Raw genomic sequence first — 19,874 nt, forward strand, 5'->3', positions numbered from 1 at the left:
AGGAATCAATGTCTAAAACTTGAATACAGAAAGTTGCAACTTCTCTGTCACTGTTTGGAAACATAAAAACTATTGTTGGTTGTGTTATATTCTACTTCACGTTTTTGTTAATTAACAAAAAAGAATAAAGAAAATAACAACTCCACATAAAACATACAAAATTTCTTTTAGTAATATATGGCTATATACCATTTGTTTTTAAACTTAAAGTGGCTACATTGAACATTTCCTTAGAATCTCAAAGGCTCGACCTCAAAACCATTATGTCATTTCACAAAATGTGAGCATCATAGCGCTGAGAAAAGTACATAATTTTAACCCTTTGCATGCTGGGAAATTTCTTGTCTGCTAAAATGTCGTCTGCTGAATTTCTAAAATTAGCATTTTCTTCGATTTTTTTCAAAGAATATTATCAGAATAGCAAACAGTTTGGATCCAGATGAGACGCCACGTTTTGTGGCGTCTCATCTGGATCCAAACTGTTTGCAAAGGCCTTCAAAATTCGGTTCCCGCACTGAAAGAGTTAAAGGAATTGTGTTTCTGGGTTATGCCATACCGAGTAGAATGTTATGTCAAAATGGAGAAAATAAATTATTTTTATATAATATCTGTAAAGTTTGAGGAAGCTTCTTCAGACAGTGACTGAGACTTGCGTTCTTTCAAGCAACATTATCTCAAAGACTAGTCATGTTACTAATCCAAAACAAGATGTACCTAATACATGTTTTCTGGTCAATTGCACCGTGGATGGAAAGGGAGAGAAAAATGTCCATATCTAATGATGTTTTAACTTTTAAAGAAAAGAATAGAATGACAGACAGCAATCGAAATATAATCAATGGTCTCCATTACCATGAACTGTGATTCTTACATGAAATTAAAATAATCTTTAAGGGTATTTTTTTGCTAAACAATTGTTTTGTTCATACTGACTGCCAAACAGTATTCATATATAAAACTTTCAAGTAATTGAATGAGGCTTTTTGACACAGATTTTCTAACAATTTTGTGATATAAATAGCCTATATTTAAGTTTGTCTTTTTTTCTTAGCATCCAGGTCATAAAGTCAGACTTATATCATATCTGTTTATGAATTATCACACATAGATGTTATTATTTGTTAAAATGAAAAATGTAAATGGGTCACACTACTATATAATGACCAAGAAAAAGGAAAATGTTTTATAAACATTTTTGTCCCTCTTGTAATACACATACAACAAGCAAATTCGTTGAATTGATATCCCCCGCCAATATGCTTTTGGACACAAAAGTGTTATATTTGACACTCAAAAAAGCATTTTTTCAAGATACAAAGGGCCATAACTCCCTTATTAACAGATGGTGTACAATGACATTTTGAGTGCATCATCCTCTTATTCATATATATACTCATACCAAGTTTCAATGAAATCCGCCAAAGCACTTCCAAGATATGGCTCCGGACGGAAAGACAGACGGACGGAAAGACAACGCCAAAACAATATCCCTCTGCCTATGGCGGGGGTTAACAATATGAGCCTTGTTCTGGAAATGCTAGGCTTAAAGGGACCTTTTCACACTTTCGAAAATTGACAAAATTTAAAAAAATGGTTTCAGATTCACAAATTTTCGGTGTAGTTATGATATTTGTGAGGAAACAGTTAAAATGAACATTTACCATGCTCTAAAATAACCATTATATGCATCTTTTGACGATTTAAAAACCTGAAAATTATAAAGCGTTGCAACGCAAAGCGATTGAACAATTTGGAGAGTTCTGTTGTTGTTGTTTTATTTTGTGACACTACAATGATTGGTTATATAAAGTATAAAATACAACAGTCATAGTAATAATTATGAGCCCGGATGGCCGAGTGGTCTAAGCGATAGACTTTTACTCCAAGTGTCAGTAGTTCGAGCCCGGTTGAGGGTTCCTTTTTTTGCTTTCTTTAATTTTATTCTTGTTCTTTACTAGAGCTTTTTAGATCCACTGTTTACATTTATCAATATCAAACATTTAATGACAAACTTCAATACATGCCAAAATCTGTGAAAATGTCCCTTTAATCCAGTAGTTTGCACAGGCTAATCAGGGACAACATTAAAACAAAAAGTTCCAACTTAGTGGAAAATGAGGTCCCCAATAAGCTTATAAAGATTTCACAGGCTAATGTAAGACGATACTTAATGCATATGCATTAAAGCCAATATTCCTTGAGCCCTTCTCATATATAATACATAGCAAGTACAATGTACATTTGATGCTTTTTTGAGTGTATTAATGTGTATACATTGTGTAAATGGTTAAGAAATGAGTTTGACATACAGGTTTTCATACACATATTGTGATAAAAAAGCTTTCATAAACAGATATGATTTACAAAGATAGAGTTCTGCAATTCGTTATGCCCTCACCTTTTTGTTCAACAACAGAGAGTCAGAGAATGGCTGAAACATCAAACAAACATCAAACAAAACCATGCAAGTGTAATGCATAACAGGCGAAATTGAGACATAAGCTAATGTCCATTATTGTTGCATGTACATGCTTATGAAAAATCATGTGTATGAAATTTAAATGCAATTTTTGAAACATAACTCAGATTTATTGTAATATGCTTATGAAACAAAAATATCTGGAGTTTTCCTTATGATTTTTATAGCATTAAATGAACAAAATATATTTACAAACATAAAAGTATATATACAAATACTAACAAAACAGTTACATTTAAAAACAATAAAAAAATCACTTATAATAATTTATTATAAGTGATTTTTTTATTGTTTTATATTTTACAGACTGTGGCTTATGGATTGCATAAAATAGTATAATAAACCAGGAAAAGGGGAATACCGGTACATAAATATAATAAATATTGTTTCATTCCCATTGTTAATCACTAAAAATACAATGTTAAACTACAATTTTATATTATAAAGTGCTCCTCAGGTTCCTTCTTATAATAAAGGAGCCCTTGATATTTTTTTTTATAATTTTATAAATCATTTTCTTCAAATTGTAAATCTTTTTTTGCCATTGAAAAACAGCCGTATTTTGGTGGTGACTTTCAGCAAAAAAAATCACAGATTTATATGTATATACAATAAAAAGATATAAAAACTCACACTTTCATATATTTTATAGACAAGTAATTACTAGAGCACTTTTTCCAACAACTTGTTTATTTCTGACAACCTTTAAGTACAGTAAAAAAGGAAATATTTATTTCTATTCATATTTATATTAGTATTTTATAGTATTTTATATACTAGTAATTTCAGAAGATAGATGTTTTCTGTGACACTTATGTGGCCAAACCAAGCTCCACAACAATCATATCTTAATATAGATTACTGGCCAATAAAAACATAAAATTTGCTTAATATTGCGATGCATTTGCTCACATACCTTGGACAAATATTGGTTAACATTTTAAGTTTTAAACTGAGAGGCTTACGTCTCTTTAATTTAACATTTAAAGTTTAAGATTGCATATTTAATTAATTTACACTTTAATTTTAAGATAAGTGTTCTAGGAATCTTTTTTTTTTTGGCTTGGCCTTTCATACAGTGACCCATAACCTGTTTAATGTGCGCAAAGTTTGTCAATTTTCCATGCAGCTTGCGTGCAATTAAATACCTTCTCTTCAATATTCTCAGGGGACACAGGGGTCGCCATTTTGGAACCCACCACACTTATATCTTTGCCAGGCTGTACAGGCAAGTTTTGGCCTGTGGCCCCTGTCTCATTGACAGGATTTCGGAGAAATACGGGAGGCGTTTTTAGGTCAATGTCAGGTGTTGGGAAAAAATTGTCCCGCTTAGTCGATGAACGACCACTTGCTGGGGATTTGTTTGTGGGTATTAATATTGGAGAATAATCCTGTTGTTTAGCATTAATTTTCCCTGGTTTCTTTGCGCCCTAAAAATAACATCAGTGCTTAACCCTTTCCGTCTCAGAAGCAAAGTAAAAATGGCTTTGTGCAAGCAGCATAAAACCAGAACAGCTTAAAATTACGAGTTAGTCGCAGTCTGATCAGCTTTTATACTGTTTGCTGCTCACCAGTATCTGAGGGTTGGAGATGAAGCCTTAAAAACTTGAATCTTAGGTACCAGTAAAAAAAATCTTTAATTGAATTTAACTTCCTAAGGGACTACAAGTGTGTCAAAATATGAACATGTATCTTAGTCGTAAAGGGTTACAATAAGTGGCATAGCAAGAGGTTCACATTTGAAATTTTGCTATGATCTCATCAGCACCCAATGATATTTATTGCAAAATGAGCTTGTAATTACTAGAACATATCTAATGCAAACATGACATTCATATTACTTCCAACCCTTCAGCAACACCTTACATTGCAACCCTTGCTGTTTACTTAATACTTTCAATGGAGATAAATCAAAACCCACCAATCAGTTGAACGCATGCATATTTATTTAGTACATTTCGTTTTTTAATAGTCGTCTATTGCCAATTTCACCTTAAATGCAAACCTTTCCATGCTTACAGAAATCAATACATCAAATAAACTTCAAATAATGCATAGACCATATATATCGAACAGAAGGTATATTCGCCACAATAAAATTTCAATTTTGTCATGAAATTTCAATTTATATTGCTTAAGGATGTCTTATTGGGTTAAGATTCAAAGCTTGTCATCTAAGCTATATAAACAGATGATGACAATAAAATTAATTTCGTATTTTTCTATTGCTTTATAACTAGATAATATGTGTTTAGGCCATCATCCATATATTGAATAGCAGGCAAACAATTTGTATTAATGTTATTCCTATAATTATGAAATTCACACCATACATACCTTTTTCTGAGGGACCACAAAATTATTGATTTTTTTAACGTGTACAATTATGTACTTGAGTTAGTCTTATTTAAAGTTAATTTTCAAAGATGGCAAAAACTAACTTTTAAACATTTAACAAGTTACAGACATTAGAATTTTGTGTTAACTACATGTCATTACTTATAATTAACATTATTATTAGATTGCTTTAATTGTGGGAGGTTATACAATAAAACGTTGTTATTGTTGTTACAAAGTTATAGTTATTTTCTAACTGTTGTTGTTGATATATTGTATATCATTATATAGATATGATGATGCTTTACTTTGTTCTTGTTTTTATTTTTTAACTAAAATCTTTAATAGATAATCTGACTGTAACAGCAAATAGAAAGCTTTGGAAATAATTAAATCATAAATGCTACATAAACTGTAATCAATCATTTTAGTCAAGTTTTAGTTGAAAGCTGTCTTCCTTTGTCCAACAAAAACAACCTGGGTGTTCCTTAATATGAACCTTTACGATAATTTATTTTACTTAAAGGGCATTTTTATAAGCTGATAATTCTGAACCCAATGATCTCAGCTGTCAATACGGAGACAAACATCAAACCTAAACTGATGTTTATCTTCATATAAGTTGTGTGAAATCAAATTGTTTGCGACTGTAATGGTTGCTACGACATACAGTGGCTTAGCGTCACCTTTATCAATCAATCCCAACAGTTTAATAATATGTTTAAGGGACATCTGAAGCTAGACCATCACTGCTATTGCAATAAGTGCTCAATCAAACAAAGTTGGTCTTTCAAGTTGGTTTAACAAAAATCATTCAGAAATAATTATGGCACACAAAAAAAATCAAAACAGTCTCAAAACATCTATTTTGTTAAAAAGAATTTTTAATAAAGTTTTAAATTGATACTGTTTGGTATACTTGAATGGGTTCTTGGTTGTAATTTATATATAATATTATTAATATCCACCCTATTAGTTTCTATTTTCAACAAATATTTATTTTTCACTTATCAAATTTAAGTTTTAAAAGAAATAAAACATTGGAACATTGGTCCAGATTACTAAATCTGAAGAGAGCACTCAATATTGGTCAATTTATGAATCAATTAGCAGACCACACAGGTACTTCAAATAAAGTATTGGATATCCAAAAATAAATTGACCATCTTTAACTAGTTGAATACAAGATCTAGATTTAAGGAACTGGTTCATTTTTATCATAACAATAATCAAGATAAATTTAGTACTAATGTTGTTTTTTTACCGTTTTTATTGGGAATGGGTCCGGGTTCCTTTGGATTGGGAAAATTCGCTGCGTTTTGACTTAAATTGGGAAATTTGTGTTTTTGTTGTTTTGCTAAAAAATACTTCAAAATTGAGAAAATAAGTGTGTCCAGTATTATATTTACTAAGGTTGAACTTAAATGGATGGGAGACGAACAAAATATTGAGATCGAAAAAAAAAAAAAAAAAAAAATTTTTGGAAACCTTCCATTGGGAATTTTTAGCTCCCATTTGGGAAAAATATATACTTTTTTCCATGGGAATGGGTCCGGTTACTGGACCCGATTTTGAATGAAACAACACTGTTTACACAGTTCAGGACACTTATGCCATAATTAAGATTTTAATGTATTTAAGTAAAAAAAATATATAAATGAACAAAACGTCAAACAATTTGTTAAAAATGAATGTAAATAAAACACAACAAAAACGTTTTGTAAAACAAGACTATTTTGTATCATTTATTTACAAAAAAAACATTAAAACACATGATTTAAGATATTATGTTAATAATTACAAAATCTTATAAAAATTACACAAAAAACTGTTCACCAAAGAATAATTAATGACTACATGATATTTCAAATTCAAACACCTTACCCTGTCCTCGGGGGAGATAATCCTTCTTGGAGATTCAGACCAGAGTCCTCGGCGCAGCTGAAGGTCGTCTGGGTCGGCGGTGCTCCCCACGCAGAACTTCTGCTTATGTTTAGTAAGAAGATGTTGCGACTGAAAGTTCATGTGACACTCCCGACATTTGTATCCCGAAGCCATTCTTGGAGAGTTTACAAGGACATCCGCTTGATACATTTATCTTATTTTCAAAAAAGATTTTGTTACTGTTTTTTGGCAGTAAATAAACTATGATTATCTATAAATCATTTTTTATTGGCTTCTTTAAACCATTAAACCATTCAAACATTAGCTCAGACTTTTCTAGAATGTCCCTTATGGATGTATGTATTTTATGCCTGACACAGACTTATCTAATTCTCAGTTAATCACTCTATTTTTCTCACATCTTCTTTTAATTAGTTAGTAATTCAAATTTTTTCCTTTCATGATCTTCATAGTTCAATCTCATATTGATTTTTCACTGCTTGTACTTTCTGTTAATCAAATTTATCTTCTCTATCTTCTACTTTTAATATCAGGTAACGGTTAACAACGCACCTTTAGTCACATCAGTACATGTATTTTTTTCATTTAATGTTACTTATTTAAACAACAATGACTGTTAAGTATTAAGAAAATGCTTTGTAACACTGTGTGAACTAGGCTATCGTCCCATCCATTGGTATCCAAGATAACATCTGCGGATCAAAACGTGCCTCTTCAAGTTGCCAAATGTGGTCGAGCAAGTTCCTAAAATCATGACATCAAACAAGCATTACCATATATACACCTTTTATAATCTCCAACAAACATCTGAATACGCTTTCAAAAATCTATAGAAAGCTATTAAATACTTCAAAAATAGTTCATTCACTACATGTATTGATCTGTAAGGTCCAACCCCCTGCAAGTGAAAAACTTTATTGAATATGATCCCATTCAAGAAGTTGTCAATATCATCTACCCTCATATCTTTGGTTTTGAATGTTCACTTAGTGATGAACTTTGTTGGTACAACAATCGATCACTTGTCCACCAGAAATACTTCAATTGATGGTTAAATGGAATTCTAATTAAAGAAAATGAGGTTTTCTGAATCAATTTTCTGTATTTTGGTTGGTGAGATGTTCAATTGAAAAAAGGTTCCAGCAAAGTTTGCTTTTAATAATTGTTAAATGGGGCTTTAAAACAACATGTGCTGATTTTTTGTTAGAGCTTCTACATTCTATAGTGCATTATTATAGCAATTAAAGCTTTAACATGATAACTTTAGAATTGTATTAACTTCAAACACTTGAAGCAGTGTGTATACTTGAACGTACCAGTAAAAATTAAATGCTTGTATTTGCGTTGTCTTGTATTTTACACTTTCACTTCAGAATAATAAGCACACAAGCATACCGGTATACATTTGAAAATATAGAACTTCTCATCATACAACACACACAAGCACAAAGGTTAGCTGAGAAGCAAACACTTTTTGTGTTTTTTTTGTCGTACAATATTAGCCTTGTTCTGAGAAAACTGGGCTTAATGCATGTGCGTTAAGTGTCATCCCAGATTAGCCTGTGCAGTCCGCACAGGCTAATTAGGGACGACACTTTCCGCCTAAATTTGATTTTTGGTACTAGGAGGGACTTCCTTGAAACTAAAAATACCATAAACGCGGAAAAAGTCGTCCCTAATAAGCCTGTGCTGACTGCGCAGTGCGCAGGCTAATCTGGGACAACACCTTACGCACATGCATTAAGCCCAGTTTTCTCAGAAAGCGGTTCATATATTCAACACATATTCATATGGCATTTTAGTATTCCTGTGTCCTATGAATAGATATAATTGTGGGTAATTTAATTGGAATATATTGTGCAACAAAAAATAAAAACACGCATTTTGTATGTCGTTAAATCTACGTTACCATACCACGTCTAGCATTATAATTTTGGCTATTGCTATGAGGAACACTGAATATTTATGGGTTAATTTTATTTCACAAAATATTTTGCAAAATATTCGTTGATTTTGAGTATTAATGTTAATTAAAATTTGTGCCTACAATATTAGAAATTACTTTGATTATTTAGAACTTAATTATGCAAATAGTTTCTCTAGTAATATGATACTGATTAACATTTGATGTTTAATACATTTTTATAGTATTGACAATTAAAATGAAATAAGTTTTTGCTCCCTTCTAAAGTTCTAAACTTGGCAGCCCAAGTATTGTTTTTCAATCATAAAAAATTTACAGCAATACATTTCAGCCTATAACAATAATTTTAGGTACCTTAATTGAAAACGTTGACATTTATAGACAATTCTCTTGATTTTCAGTATTGTTATTGTTAAAAATATGGTAATGTTTCAACATATCAGTATTGAGTATTTTATTGTTTCATTGATTGTATTAAAGCCCTAATACTTTGAACAGCCTCGGTACAATAACACTTGCTACTGATTATAATATATGTATCCCGGAAAAAGCAACTTTTTGGAAAAACACATTAATCTGCTAGTACAAATAAACATGACCCATTTATAATCCTTTCGAAATCACACACCGTATCAACTGAAGCGATTTTTTTTGTCCAATTGGGAAAAGTACCCGTACCTGTCCAATTGGGAAAAATTGAGTCATGAAAGCCTGAAAATTGGGAAAAAATCGAGTCGTGAAACCCTCAAACTGGGAAATTGGTCGCCAAATACTTTAAAATTGATAACTAAGTGTTTTCAAGCTGTCAATATTATATTTACCTAGGTTCAAACCATAGAGCTGCATTGGGAAACTAACAAAATGTTGCATTTCCCCCCCAAAAAAAACTTTTTTTTTTTTATTTTTATTTTTTTACCTTAAATTGGGAATTTTTTGGACAGCAATTGGAAAATTTGTAGTTTTTTCGTAATTGAGAAAGTGCCGTTTACCGGTACTTTATAAAGAAGGAAAAAAGTCGCTGAACTGTTATTATTTAAAGGAAGCTATCATTGGTTGATTAATTAGACCAGAGTTGTTTATACCACAGTGATTAGTGTGTTTTTCTAAACTCGTGCTTTTCCGTGATCAGTCTATTTGAGTTTATGTGTAATCATCACACACAATAAATTAATTACTAGGCATTTATTCACTTTTTTATAAGAAATAAGACAAATCCATTATTGTTCTTTTTGTTAGTACACGTCATATTTATTTAAACATAATTATATTCATTTTATTTAAGTTTGATTGTTGATTTTTTTTTTGTATTGTAAAAGTGAAGTTATATGATTCATTTTTAAAGACATACTTGAAGCATAATTCTATACTAAAGAATACAATTACTTCTACTAAGAAATATAGTTTCAACACATAACTTTAAAGTTTCAGCTTCACTTGTAAGGTCATCCACATTTGACAAATTAACCCTTTGCATGCTGGGAAATTTGTCGTTTGCTAAAATGTTGTCTGCTGAATTTCTAAAATTAGCATTTTCTTCGATTTTTTTCAAAGAATACTATCAGAATAGCAAACAGTTTGGATCCAGATGAGACGCCACGTTCTGTGGCGTCTCATCTGGATCCAAACTGTTTGCAAAGGCCTTCAAAATTCGGTTCCCGCACTGAAAGAGTTAATATGCTATAACCATGCTGCAGCTGAAAATTTTAGATGTTGCATTACCTTATGAAACGTATAGTCTTTATAAAGCAATCAGGCCCAAAATAGTTCACATTGCTCAGTTCATATCACTCACCTATGCATGGATATTCAGAATAACATAGTTTCCATATAAAATAGTTAAATTGTGAAAAAAATATGTTTTAATATGTGAAAGTGATGGTCCCGTCATAACCAATTAAGTCATATCTGTGATAATCAACCCATATTGTAACAAACACTTTGTTTTCATGTCACCTACAATGTACACAGATCTGAAAGGAATTACTCATTTTAACCCGATGGAATTTAAAATATAGTATCTATAAAGTATTAAAAAGACAATTTTTTACTTGGCAATACATGTCATTTAATATTTTTATTAACAACGCTCTAATATTTGAAATAGTCCACAATATTTACAAAACCAAACAAAGTTTATTTTTAAAAAAGTTCAACCGCTGAAGAAATTGACCCAGGGACCCGAAGATGTAAAAGTGCAAGCTTTTAACCTCTACACAACAGTGGCATTCAAATAGTTAGGATAAATAAACCAGTAACTTATTTAAATGTTGACCAAAATAATGCAGTTTTACAAGCATAATCAAAAACTGTTTGGGTGATAAAAATGAACAATATAAGGCCATATTACACAAAATTAATTATAACACAGGTTTAAAACCTTAAAAGGGATATTTTTTCTATTGCAATATTCACAAAAATTCTTCTAAAAATAAGTAAGTGAATTTTTTGCCTCAATTAAAATTGTCTAATCTTTTTTTTTATATAAACTTGATGTTAAATGAGAATTTAAGTCTAGTTATATCACGGCCGTTAATCATCAAGCACGCCACCTCTTTTTTGAGATGGATTTAATGAGCCAATGCAACTTCCGAGTTCTGTAGGGCAATACCTCCATCCAAACTCAAGTTTCAAAGCAGAACTTATTTTCTTATGATCTATATCCAACTACTGGTGGCCCCAAATATAGTGCCATACTGGGTTTTTATGCCAGCTTGCTATTTCTTAACTTTCATAAAGATTTGTCAAGGCAAACTTAAGTTAATGATCCAAAATCACATATTTGATGCTGCCCGCCTACCTGTAAAATCACATTCCAGTCATTCTATCATTCACTATGGACATGCAAACATAAAAAACATTACCAAATCACAGGGCATGAACATTTCAAACTTGACTAAATTTCAAAATGGCTATTGGTTTTAACCCTACTTTGATGGAAATAACTGTGAAATTCAAAACAGAACCAAACTTTCAAATTACAATAATTAATTGTGCAGTTGCAATCCAGGCAAAAGACTTTGGACCTAGGATATTTCCGATAAAATTTGCTGAGGTCAGGTATTATTCTCGAACTTAAAAATAGTACAGATTTACTCTTCGCTCTTGACATAACAAACTCCAAACAGGATTTTTTAAACCATGCAGTCAAATATTCGCTTTAAATCTATACTCACTATGAAATTTCTAAGCGGGATCACACAATTAAGCTCCCTCTAAGAAAATTTAATTAAAGCAAATTTTAATACGAATTAAACGCTAATCACTTCCCCATTGATATGGAAAGCGAGCGGCATTGGAAAATTTAACACAAGCAATAAAGAGTTCAAAAAGGCGAAAAAAACACTGTTCCGGCATGGATGTTGCCATCTTGATCATTTCATGATAACCCCGCCTGACAGTACTAGTGTTTTATATTGTTGTTTAAACTTACTTGTAATATATATAAAAAACAAATCTTTCTTCTTTTTAATTGCAAATTTCACCATATGTTTTCATAGAACAGGTTTTTAGTAAGTTATTATCCTATTGTTTTTATAATATTTAAAATATTGTGAACATCAAAATAATAAAACTGAACTCTATTAAAGGTATGTTGTCTGGTTAAACAAAAAACAAGATCAGATCAATTCTGATGAGGTCATGTAAATTTGAAATTTTAAGTTATAAGATTTCATAACCGGTATTATTATTTTGTCTTTCTCATGGTTTGCAGTTGACTTTACCAGAAGGAGTCATTAAAGAAAATACTGGTTGGAAAATATTTTACACACAGAAGTATTTTCTGGACATTTCAAAAATAGTATTTCGTAAATGCTATTCCATTCCAGCGCCCTCACACTACTTTGGGGGAAGGGGTCCGCAGCCCTTAGGAGGGTGAATTTTCGCTGCGTTTCCCTTTTTGGGGGATTTTTTTACTTACTCTCTCATTATTACATTTGTACATGTTTGCACTAAATTCATTGCATTTTTCATAATTTAGTATGTTTGAAAAAATTAAATTGAAATAGAATTGAGATATAATAATCATGAGATGAGACACATCTTTCAATTAAAAAAATATTTATTTTTTTTAGGGGGAATTTTCCCCCCCAAAAGGGTAAAAAAGTATACTTTTCAGGAGGTGATTTGATAGATTGAGGGCCCTGCATTCAAATAAATCCTTCATTATTAAGGTAGCGCACCCATAATGGGAAACTTTCCAAATATAATCTAATGTATTATTTTCTTTATCAGCATCATTTCACTGAACTACATGCAAATTTTTAGGTAGGCTTTCTGTGCTTTTTAAAAAATATACTGTTTTTTTTTTTAAACCACCCCCACGCTTGGCTTTTGTCCAGTTTATTTGCACCCCTGGGGTAAATGAAAGTTCCATAATTCATCCAGATTTCCAAAATTGGGCATGCAGTTGGTGTGTACAGATGCAGTAAAGATGTTTAAAGTTTAAACAATATGAAATAAGTATTCATTTACAGACATTTACTTTTTATAACGTGTTATCTATGGAAGAGCGCCATGAAATGGAAGTGGTTTCAGCCAAGTAGAAATTGGGTTTGTTAAAAACAAAGTGTCATAAAATTCAAAATAGTATCATTTAAGTAATATTTTGAACTTAGTTTTTATATATACACTATATACAGCAAAAATACTAAGAAATAGACATATTTACTGTTTACTTTTTTAAATAAAATAAAAATTCAACATGTATGATTTGTATTTTCAGCAGTAAATCACCCAATTTAGCCATAACGTTGTTTTAATTTTAAAAATTGAAGAATGTGCATAAAAATTGCAACATATTTAACAATAAACATAGCTTATATGCTATGTTAAATCCATGCCATACGTCCCGATCTCGGCGGGACAGTCCTGCTTTGGGGCCCTTTGTCCCGCCGTCCCACCATGAGACGATTTGTCCCAACATTCGTAAAAAACGATGTAAGGTCTATAGGTTCCCAATAAAATTCGCTATTCAAGCTCTGTTTCGCTAGCACTTACCACCGCTAATCCCTTTATTGCCCCCAATTAACAATCTGATTCTACTTATCGTGTGTACCAGTGTTGTTTATGACACCTTATCAGCGATTTATCGGCTAATTATTGATTTGATCAGGCATTCACACCATGGTGTTCTTCAAGATAGTGGTCGCTTATTGCTATCGATAGTTGTATTATAATGAAATAAATGTTGAAAATGTGTTTATTTTTGTATTTGTTTGAAACGGTTTACAAAACAATTGTTTTGTAAAATTAACTCTACGTCATTAATAAGTCTTTTAAATTCAATGTTTAGTTCCAATATAGCGGGATAATCCAAAGCAATATACCAAAATCGCAACAAACAGTCCAATAAGTGATACCCATTCTGTCTAGTGTAATTGGGTGTAATGGTAATAAAAACAACGAGGTGCTATGCATGACAGTTTGACCCTACTCCAATTAAGCTAAAAACAACGAGGTGCTATGCATGACAGTTTGACCCTACTCCAATTAAGCCGCGACAATTGACAAGTAACAAACTGCGCATGGATACATGCTTAAAAAACATCGCAACAAACAGTAAAAGTGGTACCCATCTTGCCTTGTGTTATTGTAATAAAAACAACGTGTTGTTATTCATGACAGTATGACACTACCCCATTACAGCGCCTGACAATTCACAATTCAGTTTAATCTGTGTATATAGAAAGAGAAAATCTGGGACATAAAACGGTTGAGGCGTTGTTGAGAGTTAAAATGAACACTAAGACGGTTTGCTTCAACCAAAACCCTACCTTGGAGATTTGTACGGCCGCGCATTCCGTGTGTAACTGATGTAACTGTTCGGTAGATAGTGTACTGTAACCCGTACTTTCAGTCTACTGGATAGCCTCCCCTGCGTCAATGTTTGTCATTGAAATTAATATAATGAGTATTGTTGAATGTTCTAGATTTTGTACTCTTAAAAAGATGAATATCATCTTTGTTGTTTGCTATTGTCTTATTTAATAAAACTGTTATTGTTATGTTTTAGATTTCATGCTTCATATCAGATATTTTATGTCTTGAATAAAAGTATCAAGAGTTTTAGTTAGTACTATACTGACTATAGTAAAGGTGGAATGATAGATCGTTTTAGCCTTAGGTGTCCTGCTTTTTGGTCAAATGTCCTGACAATTTTTTATGGAATGTCCCGCTTTGGACCTAAAAAATTATGGCATGTATGGTTAAATCAAATTACATTAGAAAAGAAATAAAAACGCATCGCAAAAAGTATGCGTTGTTGGCAGGATTCGAACCTGTGCGGGAAAAGCCTAAAGGATTTCAAGTCTATCGCCTTAACCTGACTCGGCTATGGCAACTTTACACAGGCTCTTCAATCTTTGAAGAAATCGCGGGAAATCATTATGGGTGCGCTACCTTAAGACAGTTTTACTTGTCTTCAAATAGTGAAATGATTTGTTAGCAAAAAAATTTATTTGTATGTCCAGGCCTTGAAAAATGCACTCGACCGCTCGAATTTGCGAGTGAAGTTGACGGTAAGGCGAGTAAAGTTTGTTAAATACTTGACCGACCACGCGAGTGCTGTTTTTCCAGTTGAGAAGAAGATTATATTGAAGGGCGAGTGGATTGTCAGGCCTACTCACCCTGCAGGTCGCTAAAATTACTGATTTATGAAATGAAAAAGCTGGTGTAAGTAAGGATTTTTGGGAAAACTGCATGATTTTAAAGAAATTTTAAATTGGGAAGGGGCCTTTAATATGCCCCTGTTAAAATATAAGGCTGAAATCCCCTGGTATTCTTTTAAATATCTCATATCTCTTAAATTGACTTTATTATCAATCTACTGATGAACAATTTCTGGAAACAGTACTGTAAATGTGAAGAAAGTGTTTTGTGTACCCCATTGAGGGCCTCTATTGATGTGTATGAGCAAAAGTGACATTTTTGTATATATTTGCTAAGGCTAAGGAACATTTTTCACTATTATTTTGTTTGGCATGTAATCTGCTTTTACCTTAAATCTATAACTACCTTCGGTGTTCTGTGATTGTCAGTTTTTACATGTGCTTATACGTACTTGCTGTGCTTGTCAGTTTTATATGGGCTTATATGTACTTGCTGTGTTTGTCAGTTTTATATGTGCTTATATAATCTTGCTGTGCTTGTCAGTTTGTATATGCTTATGTGTACTTGTCAGTTTTTTATGTGCTTATGTGTACTTGTTGTGCTTGTCAGTTTTATATTTGCTTATGTGTACTTGCAACCTTTAATTTGTGAGGAAGCTGCTGACCAGTTCAATTTGAATCTGTTTCGATCTGATACCTCGTTTTTACCCACTTTCTTAGCTCATTTTGTGTTTCTATCTATTTGTATGTATGTATGTATGTATGTATGTATGTATGTATGTATGTATGTATGTATGTATGTATGTATGTATGTATGTATGTATGTATGTATGTATGTATGTATGTATCTATCTATCTATCTATCTATCTATCTATCTATCTATCTATCATCTATCAATCTATCAATCTATCAATCAATCTATCTATCTATCTATCTATCTATCTATCTATCTATCTATCTATCTATCTATCTATCTATCTATCTATCTATCTATGTATTTCTTATTAAAAGCTTTAGTAGCCTTTCATTTTAGTACCCCCCCCCAAAAAAAACAAAAAAAAAATTCCCTACCAACCGACCCTGTTTTTTTTCCCAAGGAGACCAGAATCTGACCTTTTTTATTATGGCCTAATGCTAACATTCCAAGAATACAGGATGCTTTAATTGTAGTCCAAATAATTAGACGTAAGCTACCCCGCTTACGTCTAAATGGCTACCGTCGTTTTCCTATAGCAAATTGAGTTCAACTTAAACTTCAGTTTTTCTCGTTAATCTTTGCTTATGCATAAAATTATCATTAATTAGACATAAATGTGAGCGATTACCTCTTAAATGTGTAAAAATTGTGCTTTTAAACCAGTTATGTACATTTTTAAAAATAAACATACACAACACACGAAGTGTGTTTGTCGTTTATAGAATCACATTGAATTATCTTGAACGAAATTATTTTTTGAATAGGTTACACATAACCAATTGTTGTTGTACAACAAACCACATCACTTTTTAGCTTTCTGTACTCTTTAATTAAATGAAACCTATATGTGTGTGTTAAAACTACCAGTTGTATCACGGAGTGTATATTGATAGGAGATGAATCGAGTATTTGACCCTTACTGTAGTAAATTCAATCTTATGCAAAAACTATTCATCCGATTTTATTGGTTTATACGTTATCTTTTTGCTTATTAATCCCTCTTTCAAAAAATATACGTTTTAGTATACTCCCGTTGTTATTAATGGATTTATAGCGAGATAAACACAAGAAATACACATTTTATGTTTTACCACTGCGCGTTTTACCGTGTTATGGCTATCGATCTTGTACAATTAGCGTACAGCGAAGCGCCGAGGTTATACATTTTGATGTACCCACTAACGTCTTTTGTTGAATTCTAGTTTCATTTCTCGGCCGATTTTGACAAATTATATATCATTAGAGAGCCAACGTTACGTAGTAAACAGATATATAAATATATATTAAGTTTTTCTTCTGATTTCGACAGCCCGGCGAGTTATAACTTTAACTTTTGCAAATACCATACCGTTTTGGAGTTTTAGAATCTAGATTTACGGTTGACATGTTCGTACTTAATACCAATTTGTAGCGTTTATATTTGGAGTTCAGTTTTAAAAATTAGATCTTGCTTAGAAGAATAGAATTCTGTTTACGATAGAAAAAAGTTTAAAAACAAAAGTAATTAAGGAATGAAGGCGGAAGAAAGTAGCGCGCGTTCCTAACGCACTGAACTGATGCTACGGTCTTGGCGATTATGCTTTTGCTTAGAAACCGGCCATTGAATTTCCTTTGCCATGATTATTATATTTTTTATGGAATATATTGTAGTATTTTGTTCACGAAACATATCAATAAAGCTTATTATAAATAAATCTTAATAAATTACCGTAACGATTTCAGCTCTTGTTTATAACACAGAAAGGGTGTTAAATTTATGATAAACAGCGTATATAGCGGACCCTCTCGATTTTATTCGGCTTTACATGGATACTTGAAATAAAATGGGTGTCAAAAACATTCAACGTTTGCTGTTAATTATCAACGAGGGAATTATGTATAATTATATGAAATGTTATTTAACTTAAATTATCAATTTATTAAAGATTCTTGAAAATCACGGTCGGTGTTACGCGGGTCATTTCGTATTTTGACATCAGGGCATCATGTCCAACTATTCAAAATCAGATTTTTTTCACTGGGACGATGACGGCTTAGATTTACATGTAGACAGGCAGACAGATAGTTTATTCAGACTTATACAACAGTACATCGTCTTCAACTCAAATATATAAATTATTTTTACTTTTAGACGAATTGTTAGGTGATTACACATATAGCAGTGATGATTCTGAGAATGTTGCCATGTTTCTTATCCGTGTAATCTAGAGTCCGTGGTTTGAGCATTTTTATCGCGGTGTTCAATAAAAGATATCTCAATAATCTTGTTTATTGATAGATCTGTGGTTTTATTGCCCCTGTGTTCAGCACAAACCAATTATCTCGTTATGATCAGATACTGTGCCGACCAATACTAAATAACACTATGGTGTCATACGCCACAGCAGGGACCTATACTTGTGATCATGGAGTCTAAGTGCAAGACTTAAAAAAGTATGTTGTTTCGCTTCCGGTTGTTAAATCCAAAACGGGGCTTCCCAGCTGGCACAGCTGCTGATATTCGAATTTGAATACTTAAACTTATTCAGACCTTATTCTTAACCGTTGCGCGTTTTACGATATCGGATTTTAGGCGTGAATACAACTCAGTGAAACTATTCAATTTCTTATACAACATTAAGCATATTAACAGTTATTGAAATTAACAATATCAGCGACATCTTTTTAAAGACTAAACACCTTTTCAAGTATCGAATTTAACATGTCAATAAAATATATTAATACCAAAAAGGTTTCATTTAATATTGTTCACATTAAACCTTTAAACGAAAGTGTCGCTTTAACTATTTTCCGTGTTTTATTAAGCCGCGAATCGTTTGCTAAAAACAGTTACCAAAAAGGGCTACACGTTCTAATTCTTAATGAAATACAAAAATAAGTATAACATAATTAATAACGTCCATAAACACACGGCAAGATCAAAGTTTTAATGGAAAACTAATATGACATTCCACGTAAATTATTATTTTCGTCTAAATCGAATACTATATATAGAGAAACAATGTATTTATAACCGACCAATGAGGTAACATTATGCAACTTTCAATTTACACAGTGCTATATGGCAACAATATGGAATTTGAACAGTGGTAGTGTTTAAAGGTCTGGACTATCATTACTTGTAAGTTTGTATAAACATTTTTCTAATGCAATTAGTAAAATAATGTTTATATTGCATGTTTAATAATTTATTGCATGATTATTTTGTGCTGTTATATGAATTTGATGCCGTTAAAGCTTCCGACATGAATTCATGTCGGAACGATGCTATTGCAAAATAACGTTAAACGATATGAGGTCGATGTAAATCGACCTCCTATTTATAGGAGTACTTTAATTGTAAAGTTTCTTTATTGAAATCGTAAACTAGTATGCTTTGAATGTGACAAATACTCAACTACTATAAAAGGTTTTGATTTTGTGAATGAACTTTATATTTCACTCTTTGTTGGAATGCGGATTTGAACAAAAAATCATGTCTTCAGACTTCAGAAAATATTTGGTCACCCTAACCTTAATCTAAATTACAAAGTGACTATTCACATATTAAGACAAATGGAAATATATGACATAAACACATTTAACTTTTTTAAAAACTTCAATGATAAGGATTAAAGGACAAACAAACTTACGTCTCTTTACGACGAATTTATCATACGACTCCGTCAGCCATTGTTAAACAAACAACAACAACCATGATATGCGTAGTTTGACCAATAAAAACACTTTTTACATAAAACAAAGTTTACACGCACCAAGTCATGACGGTATTCTATCACCGCGGTGTGTTTTGACTGGTTCCGAGCATTGCTTATGAGATCGCGTTACAGGGAGGATATCGTGGTGAGAGTTCTCTCGGTAATCTTTGACAAATTGTTTACGTTACATGGGCATGGCAACTCTGTACCGAAGGGGCGTTATTT

The 19,874-nt window shown here is 31.9% G+C and overlaps 1 protein-coding gene across 7 annotated transcripts in view; it reads right to left on the reverse strand.

The window, feature by feature from the left end:
- LOC127862678 (uncharacterized) overlaps positions 1-19,669 on the reverse strand; it is an 89,653-nt gene extending 69,984 nt beyond the window's left edge. For 4 of the 7 annotated variants that reach the window (XM_052401920.1, XM_052401918.1, XM_052401915.1 and 1 more), the window contains exons 1-3: positions 19,584-19,669; positions 6,701-7,465; positions 2,399-2,431 (exon numbers count right to left, since the gene is read on the reverse strand). In XM_052401920.1, the coding sequence (XP_052257880.1) occupies positions 2,399-2,431; positions 6,701-6,910 (243 nt within the window). In that variant the 5' untranslated portion in view covers positions 6,911-7,465; positions 19,584-19,669. The remainder of the gene's footprint in view (positions 1-2,398; positions 2,432-6,700; positions 7,466-19,583) is intronic. The other 3 variants (XM_052401917.1, XM_052401916.1, XM_052401914.1) reach the window with 1 other exon arrangement.
- Positions 19,670-19,874: the final 205 nt, after the last annotated feature.

This window comes from Dreissena polymorpha, chromosome 16 (genome assembly GCF_020536995.1).
Source record: "Dreissena polymorpha isolate Duluth1 chromosome 16, UMN_Dpol_1.0, whole genome shotgun sequence".
Lineage (NCBI taxonomy): Eukaryota > Metazoa > Mollusca > Bivalvia > Myida > Dreissenidae > Dreissena > Dreissena polymorpha.